We start from the raw sequence: 11,127 nt of genomic DNA on the forward strand, positions 1-11,127 counted from the left end.
CATTTTTATATATTTCTAGAAGACATTGAATCATGTGGTTTAAATGCAGTGATCTTTATGGTATATAATTTTTAGTTTAATAGAATTGTTACTTAAAAAGGAAGAAAGGCAATGGATTATATTCTATTAAATATTCCATAAAAAACTTTTATTAAAAGAAAATTTAATTAGCAAATTAATGCAAAGAGCATGGTTATGCCATTTTTTAAACATACAATCATTATGTTACATTAAGTAACAATGTGCTTGGACAGTCAGGTATCCTGTGGCCTCACACGAGGTTAAGGGCAGCAATATTCCCAGAGAAGTTGTTTCAATAAATGGTCCCAGAAGTGGGCAAATCATGGAGACCTAAGGCAAAGGAAAGGCTTCAGAGGGGAGGAGATGGAGGAAGGAAGGAAACTATATATGAGGGAACTCCTGAAAACATCATAGAAGATCACAGCTACATTGTCATAATCCAGAAACACGCCAATCCTACCCAGAGGCCTTTTTACATACTGAACTGAGGGTCGAGTGTTGGTGAAGAGACTATAATGATCGTTCACATTCATAGAAAAGAGAAGAAATGCTTCTTCAGAATCAATGCTGATACTGGTATCACTTGTCAAGATGTTTTTACAGACTCCCAGAATCCAGTTGAAGGACTGTGTCACATCTGCCTCCCAGTAATGCCTGCCGGAGGTGAAGGCCCGAGCTCCCCAGGCCACGAAACTCTCCCCACCCTGGAGCTTTCTGGACACGCCATGGTCGTCATCTCCAAATATCAGACTTGTATTATCCTCAGAAAGGCTCACATTATGAAAGCTCATTTTCTGATGCAGAACGTTATCCACTGCAGAGAGAACAAAAATCAGGTCAGCAACTGGGATTCCCATGTCATGAGAGATAGAATCTCTCAACTCAATAAATTCTTTCATTTTCCTTCCTCCAAGGAAACAAAAAACAAAGAGCAGATGAAGTTCAGACTGGTTTTCTGTGAAGAATAATTATTAGTAGTATCTACAGCATATAGCGACTTCACTTTCACTTTTCACTTTCATGCCTTGGAGAAGGAAATGGCAACCCACTCCAGTGTTCTTGCCTAGAGAATCCCAGGGATGGGGGAGCCTGGTAGGCTGCCGTCTATGGGGTCGCAGAGTCGGACATGACTGAAGCGACTTAGCAGCAGTAGCAGCAGCAACAGCATATAGAAACACCTCAAATCAACTAGCAAAAGGAAAAAAACACAGATATGTGAAGAAATATGTGAAATCTGATTTAATGTCAGTCTCTTTATACTTTGCTGCAGAACTAACCTAAACATTCTTTTTTCTTTTGTTAGAAATTGTTTATTTCCTTTGTCTTTCAGTTCAGTTCAGTTGCTCAGTCGTGTCTGACTCTTTGCCACCCCATGAATCGCAGCACACCAGGACTCCTTTGTCTTTAATACCATGAAACATGTGGATGACATGTTACTATCATACGGACATTTATTGGGGTATATTCTGTACCAATTATTTCCAAAGGTCCAACATTTTATGAAAAGGCATAAAGGAATAATTTGGGAGCTTCTAAAAGTATGTTCTGAACTCATTCTATGAGGCCACCATCACCCTAATACCAAAACCTGAAAAAGGCCACAAAAAAAGGAAACTACAGAACAATATCACTGATGAACATCGATGCAAAAATCCTTAACAAAATTCTAGCAATCAGAATCCAACAACACATTTAAAAGATCATACATCATGACCAAGTTTGCTTTATCCCAGGGATGCAAGGATTCTTCAATATCCACAAATCAATCAATGTAATACACCACATTAACAAATTGAAAAATAAAAGCCATATGATTATCTCAATAGATGCAGAGAAAGCCTTTGACAAAATTCAACATCCTTTATGATAAAAACCCTCCAGCAAGCAGGAATAGAAGGAACATACCTCAACATAATTAAAGCTATATATGACAACCCCACAGCAAACATTATCCTCAATGGTGAAAAACTGAAAGCATTTCCCCTAAAGTCAGGAACAAGACAAGGGTGCCCACTCTCACCACTACTATTCAACATAGTTTTGGAAGTTTTGGCCACAGCAATCAGAGCAGAAAAAGAAATAAAAGGAATCCAAATTGGAAACGAAGAAGTAAAACTCTCACTGTTTGCAGATGACATGATCCTCTACATAGAAAACCCTAAAGACTCCACCAGAAAATTACTAGAACTAATCAATGAATAGAGTAAAGTTGCAGGATATAAACTCAACACACAGAAATCCCTTGCATTGCTATACACTAATAATGAGAAAATAGAAAGAGAAATTAAGGAAACAATTCCATTCACCATTGCAACAAAAAGAATAAAATACTTAGGAATATATCTACCTAAAGAAACTAAAAACCTATATATAGAAAACTATAAAACACTGGTGAAAAAAATCAAAGAGGACACAAATAGATGGAGAAATATACTGTGTTCATGGATCGGAAGAATCAGTATAGTGAAAATGAGTATACTACCCAAAGCAATCTATAGATTCAATGCAATCCCTATCAAGCTACCAACAGTATTTTTCACAGAGCTAGAACAAATAATTTCACAATTTGTATGGAAATACAAAAAACCCTCGAATAGCCAAACCAATCTTGAGAAAGAAGAATGGACCTGGAGGAATCAACCTGCCTGACTTCAGGTTCTACTACAAAGCCACAGTCATCAAGATAGTATGGTACTGGCACAAAGACAGAAATATAGATCAATGGAACAAAATAGAAAGCCCAGAGATAAACCCATGCACCTATGGACACCTTATCTTTCACAAAGGAAGCAAGAACATACAACAGAGAAAAGACAATTTCTTTAACAAGTGGTGCTGGGAAAACTGGTCAACCACTTGTAAAAGAATGAAACTACAACACTTTCTAACACCATACACAAAAATAAACTCAAAATGGATTAAAGATCTAAACGTAAGACCAGAAACTGTAAAACTCTTAGAGGAGAACATAGGCAAAACACTCTCTGATATAAATCACAGCAGGATCCTCTATGACCCACCTCCCAGAATATTGGAAATAAAAGCAAAAATAAACAAAGGGGCCTAATTAAAATTAAAAGCTTCTGCACAACAAAGAAAACTATAAGCAAAGTGAAAAGACAGCCTTCAGAATGGGAGAAAATAATAGCAAATGAAGCAGCTGACAAACAACTAATCTCAAAAATATATAAGCAACTCCTACAGCTCAATTCCAGAAAAATAAACGACCCAATCAAAAAAATGGGCCAAAGAACTAAATAGACATTTCTCCAAAGAAGACAAACAGATGGCTAACAAACACATGAAAAGATGCTCAACATCACTCATTATCAGAGAAATGCAAATCAAAACCACTATGAGGTACCATTTCACACCAGTCAGAATGGCTGCGATCCAAAAGTCTACAAGTAATAAATGCTGGAGAGGATGTGGAGAAAAGGGAACCCTCTTACACTGTTGGTGAGAATGCAAACTAGTACAGCCACTATGGAGAACAGTGTGGAGATTCCTTAAAAAACTGGAAATAGAACTGCCTTATGATCCAGCAATCCCACTGCTGGGCATACACACTGAGGAAACCAGAAGGGAAAGAGACACGTGTACCCCAATGTTCATTGCAGCACGGTTTATAATAGCCAGGGCACAGAAGCAACCTAGATGTCCATCAGCAGATGCATGGATAAGAAAGCAGTGGTACATATACACAATGGAGTATTACTCAGCCATTAAAAAGAATACATTTGAATCAGTTCTAATGAGGTGGATGAAACTGGAGCCTATTATACAGAGTGAAGTCAGCCAGAAAGAAAAACACCAATACAGTATACTAACGCATATATATGGAATTTAGAAAGATGGTAACGATAACCTTGTATGCGAGACAGCAAAAGAGACACAGATATATAGAACAGTCTTTTGGACTCTGGGAGAGGGTGAGGGTGGGATGATTTGGGAGAATGGCATTGAAACATGTATATTATCATATGTGAAATGAATCGCCAGTCCAGGTTTGATCCATGATATAGGATGCTCAGGGCTGGTGCACTGGGATGAGCAATAGGGATGGTATGGGGAGGGAGGTGGGAAGGGGATTCAGGATGGGGAACACTTGTACACCCGTGGCAGACTCATGTCGAAGAATGGCAAAACCAAAACAATATAGTAAAGTAAAAACAAATAAATAAAAATATTATTTTATAAATAGCAAATAAAATAAAATATTTTTAAAAAATTAAAAATAAATAAATAAAAGTATGTTCTGGCTAAACATGTTCACATATCCTTCAGTTGTTTTGAGATTGATCCAATAGCAATACAATTATTCTACTTAAGCCATTTTAGTCTTTCTTGTCGATTTTTTCTGATAACAAATATTCTTTTACAATGCAGTTTTTTATAAAGGCAGTTATAATATAGAGCATATTAGAACCCAGCAAGGACATATTTAACTTCCAAGAGTGAAATAACTGAGTAAACAAAATATTGATTGATATTTTGATTGATTGATCTTCACAAAACTAAATTCTATTTTTTTTGTAATCACTTGAGCAACCTGGTTGTTCTTTTCCTGCTCTGTCTATGACATAAATATATGTCTGGCTTTAAATCATCAGTAAACTGTAGGTTGCAAAGCTCAACTGCGATCGTATTAATATAGGCAGAAAATATGTAGCAACTTTGTAAAGTTATGTACTAACGATGTCAGAAAAAGTAAAATAACAGAAGAAAGTTCCTTCCTAGGAAGCTCTCATGAAACACAGTCCTGATCACCACAGGGATGACTCTTACCTCTGAAGTTGTTCAGCATGTCTAGGATTCCAGTGACAGGCCAGCAAGTGAGCTCTGGGTTCACTGACTGAGGTTTCTACATCTCTACCAAGTCAGTCCTGTAACAAATGACATCGATATATGTCAAGGCCAAAGGCTAATCATATGAATATTTTAAAAAAATACAATTTTATTCCAGTATATGTTGTCAGAATTCTCTTATTTTTTGGTTAATTGCATATGTATTATATTCTACACACTTGGGAATATAAAAATGTTACTGTATTCTTTTCTAAATGTAAGTTATATCAAATTGCAACTTCCCCATTCTTCCAAGACATGATTTCAGTTTTCAACTCATTGAACTTCATTCACTCCCTCTATTCCATCTCAGGTAATGCAAAGATCCTGGGCAGTTTACAGAGACCAGAAAATTCAGGAAATTCCTTTGAGACTTGAGATAGCAAGTAGTCTTCAAGGATACATTCTATTAACACAAGGAAGAGTTCACTGAGTGAGACAGCTTTGCTCTTGTCAGCCCAGCAAGGGAATCCAATTCAAGCCTGGCTTCCCTGGTCCTGGAAGCCTAGTATCCCAGAGAACACGAGGAAGCCCTCCCTCTGAGGTCCTGCATACAAGAGGGCTTGCTGTGATGAAACAGGCTGAGAGTGACTCCTAGGAACTGCTACTCCTAGGAACAAAATCATAGCCCTTTTTTCCATTCTTAGGGAATCTCCCTCTTTACTCTCTTACTCGTCTTCCAACTCACTATGGTAGGTGTTTCCTTTTTGATAGCTTAGAAAACTCCCTTCACTAAAGTTTATTGTGAGCTTCCCAGATGGTGCTAATGGTAAAGAACCCGCCTGCCAATGCAGGAGACATGAAACACGGGTTTGGTCCCTGGGTCAAGAAGATCCTCTGGAGTAGGGCATGCCAACTTACTCCAGTATTCTTTCCTGGAAAATTCCATGGAGCCTGGAGGGTTTCAATCCATGGGGTCACAAAGAGCCAGACACGGCTTAGTGTATATATATGTCAATTCCATATTCTCAATCTATCACTCCAACCATTCCTCCACTCTGGTTCTGAATGGAAAATGCTTAGAAAAAACTTTAAGAAAGTTCCAAAAGGTAAAACTTGAAAATGCAAAATAACAATGAACTATTTACATATCATTTAACTTGCATTTATCTATTAGGTGTTGCCTGGAGAATCCCATGGACAGAGGAGCCTGGCAGGCTTCGGTCCATAGGGTCACAAAGAGTCGGACAGGACTGAAGCAACTTAGCACACACAAACACACACACATAAGTAGTCTACAAATGGCTTAAAGTGTATGGGAGCATGCTTATAAGATATCTGCAAATACTATGCATTTTCAATAAGAGACTTTGCATTCTGGAATTTAGATATTCAGGAGGAGCTGAATGCAATTTCCAATGGTACCAAGAAAGAAATGTGTAACCCACTTAATCAAACAGAGAAAGTTGATCAGAATTAAAAATCATTAATTTATACTCACATCTCTAATACATTTCCCAAGGCCTGCAATGAAAAAAAAAAAAAAGATGATGTTAATCATGAGAGTTCTGTCCTTTCACATCTTCTGTACTATTCCTGATTGTTCAATAACGTATTGTTTTTCTAATTCTCTTCTAAGGAACAATCAGAAGCCATCTTAATAACAGAGCTTAAAGTAAAACATGATGGGCTTCCTCAGGGCACATTAAGGAAGGAAGGAGGCCAGGAAGAGTGTGTTTAATGATGCAGCCACATCTAGGATTCCAATGTCACTCATTGCCCATGCTACTCCCAAGGAGCGATCTCATCATCTATGATAACAATTAAAGCAAAAATGGGAACCATATAAGATGAACTCTAGAGTGCCTTGAAACTAATGACCAATTCTGACAATCTTGCTTAGAAAATGGGCAAAACCTTAATGTCTGCACTAAGTTTGGGATAACAGCAAGTGACAGAGGTTTAGGATAACATCTACTGAGATTTATTCCAAGAAGTTAACTTGACCCCTGGTCACAGAATATTGCTGATTTTGGATCATCTGTCTGAATAGTACTCTTGATCAAACTGAACATATCTGGCCCTATGTTAGCTAGAAAAAGGGCAAAAATCTTCCTAAGATTACCACAATATGATAAAATAGGGGATTGGACAAATACAATAATGGTATATGCAGGGAACATTTCAGTGTCACAGCAGCTCGTCTAGAAGAGTGTTTCTCTCTCTGATACCCTCCTTTCTCACCTGGAGCAACTCCATGTCCGGCTTGTGGCACAACTCAGTCAGCTCTCCGTATGTTTCTTTCAGACTTTCTCTGTACTGAGACATTCTGAACACACTCTCCTTGAGTTGGTGACAAATCTCATTTGCTTCTTGCTCCAGGGCCTCCAGGTGCAGTTGCTCCTCCCCCTGGAGCACGGGATGCATCCTCTGATATTCAAGTTTGATCATCTCTTTCCTTAAGGCCACAAACTTCTGAGGGGATAGTGGATTCAAAGCATTGATTATGTTCACATTTAAAAGAAAATCTCAAATATTATTTCCTAATTATCATCAAAAAAGCTCTTGAAAAATTTTTGCCTAACACATCAAAAAGTCTTGAATATTTTTTGGTCCTTCCCATCCATCCTTTCTCTCAGTGCTTAGTCTCTTTGTGTATAAATCAAGCTATCTGTGTGGTCCCAGGCTCTCTTCCTAGGATTCTTCAGGGTTCTTCAGATCAGTCCCTCAGTTGTGTCCAACTCTTTGCCACCCCATGGACTGCAGCACGCCAGGCCTCCCTGTCCACCACCAACTCCCAGAACTTGCTCAAACTCATGTCCATCGAGTCAGTGATGCCATCCAACCATCTCATCCTCTGTCGTCCCCCTCTCCTCCGGCCCTCAATCTTTCCCAGAATCAGGGTCTTTTCCAATGAGTCAGTTCTTCCTATCAGGTGGTCAAACCACTGGAGTTTCAGTTTCAGCATCAGTCCTTCCAAAAAATATTCAGGACTAATTTCTTTTAGGATGGACTGGTTGGATCTCCTTGCAGTCCAAGGGGCTCTCAAGAGTCTTCTCCAAAACCTCAGGGTTCTTACTCTATCAGTTATTTCCTTTCTAACCTGAATGTTGTTTTTGTCTTTTTTTTCTTTCCCTGATTTTTCCAAGTATTATTCTATGAGGCAAATCCCACTTAATAAAGTTTTTAAAATATGCTCTACTTTCCCTCTAGGTACTACTCTCCTCTCCTTCTCAGTCACACTGAGTGCAATGTTGTCTTATACTTCACGTCTGAGAACATTCATTCTAACCTTCAAAATTGGCCTAGGCATGCTTTTCTTGCTTTGATTCTCCTACATACCAGTATTCTTCGAACTAGAATGCATTATTAGAACAATGCACAATTAGAACACAACCTGTTCTAATTGTGATTACTGATAGGTCATTTGAAAACAATACTTTTCCAAGAAAGAGACCAATATCCTTTAAGGGGAACTTATATTGATCTAAACGTCTAAGCTAGCATTCTATCGATATCTATACAAATAAATAGGAACATTTTTATTCTTACCTTAAATGACCAAGCTTTTTTAGCTTCCTGAGTCAGAATGAGTTGCACTTTTTCTCTCATTCCCCATAAATAATCCGTTCTATTCAGAAGTTTCTCCTGAAAAATACCCATGAGATTTAGTGATATGGAAGATGACATCATAAGTTTTATCCCCTTATTCATGAGCAAAGGCAGTTGTTGGTAACACAGAAATCTTGAGTTAGAGTACTGTGGTCCTGTTTTCCACCATGAATCTAATTTTATTGGAACATTTCAGTGTCAAAGTGACAGAACTGCATACTAGAGAATTGGGGGAACTTTACAGATGATGAAATCCATTTCCTAAGAAATTGCCACTCAGACTCTAATACAGCACAAGTAAGAAAACCTCAAGCTCCCATCAGAAGCCTGTGTCCCTGGTGCCACCCGCCCCGGGATGCTGCATTTCCACATGTGTGGACAATTGGGCAACAACACTGAAAGGACACATTATATGTGAGGATCCACATTCAGAAATCCCACCTCCACTATCTCTATCCCATCACCATCATAGCATCCTCATCTTCCTCTCTGACTTAGGAGCTTCTAGATCCTAAACTGCTCTAGAGGCATCACCTACCCGGGATTCCTCAGCAGCCCTGTGTATTGGCCTGTGGCTGTGAGCTGTGTACTCGGGGTGCTCAGAGCAGGGCCCACAGAGCAGGGTCTGGTCAGCCTCACAGAAGAGGCCTTTGGCTTCCTGGTGTGTCACACAGATCTGCTCCTCAGAGCTGTGGTCGTGGTCAGCTCTGGACTGTCTGGCAAGGGAAGCCAGCCTCTTGAGCACAATATTGGTTTGGAAATCAGGGCTCTCTGCTATTCCCCTGCACTCAGGGCAGCTCCTTGGAGTCTGGCCTTCTTCCCAGCAAAGGCTCAGACAGGGACGGCAGAAGCTGTGCCCACAGTCTATGGTGACGGGGTCCAGGAAGCAGTTCATGCAGATGGAGCAGGTGAGTTCACTCTGGAAGGCTTCCAGTGTGTCTGAATCCATGTTTCTAAAAATGAAAGAGAGAAATAGAGAGTACAAGAGAGAGAAAGTCTTTCTTCTGCCCTGATTAGGGAAAATAAATCCTTTGGACAAAGTCTTGTCTTGAACTTCTAATTAATTTCCATATTTACTTATCCCCCAATACAAATCTAGAAATGTTGAATACAGAGAGGTTGGGACCATGGTTTGATACAAATGTTGAAATTAGATAGAGAGCCCCTAACATCTTTTTTTGTATAAAATAAACCATGATCTCAGTCATACCTAAATTACATGGAAAAGCTAAAGATTAGATCAGAGGGTAAATGTTAGGATGACTCCAGAGTTACTTTTATTAGCTGATTGGTGTAGAAGTACATATGTATTCTCAGTCTGTCTCTTTCTCTCTGGTTCTTCATGACTCACTGACTAGATCCTGAACCTGCACATACTTCATCTCTATGCTAATGTTCTCTTTTGCTTTGAATAACCAACAAATCATAACTCTACACCTAAAGCAACTAGAAAGGAAGAAATTAAAACCCCAGGGTTAGTAGAAGGAAAGAAATCTTAAAAATTAGAGCAGAAATAAATGCAAAAGAAACAAAAGAGACCATAGCAAAAATCAACAAAGCCAAAAGCTGGTTCTTTGAAGGATAAATAAAATTGATAAACCATTAGCCAGACTCATCAAAAACAAAGGGAGAAAAATCAAATCAATAAAATTAGAAATTGGAGAGATCACAACAGACAACACAGAAATACAAAGGATCATAAGAGACTACTATCAACAATTATATGCCAATAAAATGGACAACGAGGAAAAAATGGACAAATTCTTAGAAAAGTACAACTTTCCAAAACTGGACCAGGAAGAAATAGAAAATCTTAACAGACCCATCACAAGCATGGAAAATGAAAACTGTAATCAAAATCTTCCAGCAAACAAAAGCCCAGGTCAGACGGCTTCACAGCTGAATTCTACAAAAATTTTAGAGAAGAGCTAACACCTATCCTGCTCAAACTCTTCAGAAAATTGCAGAGGAAGGTAAACTTCAAACTCATTCTATGAGGCCACCATCACCCTAATACAAAACCTGACAAAGATGCCACAAAAAAAAAAAAAAAACTACAGGCCAATATCACTGATGAACATAGATGCAAAAATCCTAAACAAAATTCTAGCAATCAAATCCAACAACACATTAAAAGATCATACACCATGACCAAGTGGGCTTTATCCCAGGGATGCAAGGATTCTTCAATATCCATAAATCAATCAATGTAATACACCACATTAACAAATTGAAAAATAAAAACCATATGATTATCTCAATAGATGCAGAAAAGCCTTTGACAAAATTCAACACCCATTTATGATAAAAACTTAAAAACTATATATGACAAACCCACAGCAAACATTATCCTCAATGGTGAAAAAATTGAAAGCATTTCCTCTAAAGTCAGGAACAAGACAAGGTGCCCACTTTCACCATTACTATTCAACATAGTTTTGGAAGTTTTGGCCACAGCAATCAGAGCAGAAAAGAAATAAAAGGAATCCAAATTGGAAAAGAAGAAGTAAAACTCTCACTATTTGCAGATGACATGATCCTCTACATAGAAAACCCTAAAGACTCAATTACTAGAACTAGTCAATGATTATAGTAAAGTTGCATATAAAATCAACACTTTGTTTCATTCCTATACACTAATTTCTTTGACAAAAGAGAAATTAAGGAAACAATTTGGGATTCACCATTGCAAACGAAAAGAATAAA

The 11,127-nt window shown here is 38.3% G+C and overlaps 1 protein-coding gene across 1 annotated transcript; it reads right to left on the reverse strand.

Moving 5' to 3' along the window:
- Positions 1-341: 341 nt before the first annotated feature.
- Positions 342-9,370, reverse strand: LOC102273617 (tripartite motif-containing protein 64). Its single transcript, XM_070365228.1, is given in 6 exon segments — positions 342-835; positions 4,810-4,909; positions 6,779-6,786; positions 7,041-7,284; positions 8,362-8,457; positions 8,960-9,370. Coding segments are annotated over 6 exon segments (1,353 nt in total).
- Positions 9,371-11,127: the final 1,757 nt, after the last annotated feature.

This window comes from Bos mutus, chromosome 29, assembly GCF_027580195.1.
Source record: "Bos mutus isolate GX-2022 chromosome 29, NWIPB_WYAK_1.1, whole genome shotgun sequence".
Taxonomy (NCBI): domain Eukaryota; kingdom Metazoa; phylum Chordata; class Mammalia; order Artiodactyla; family Bovidae; genus Bos; species Bos mutus.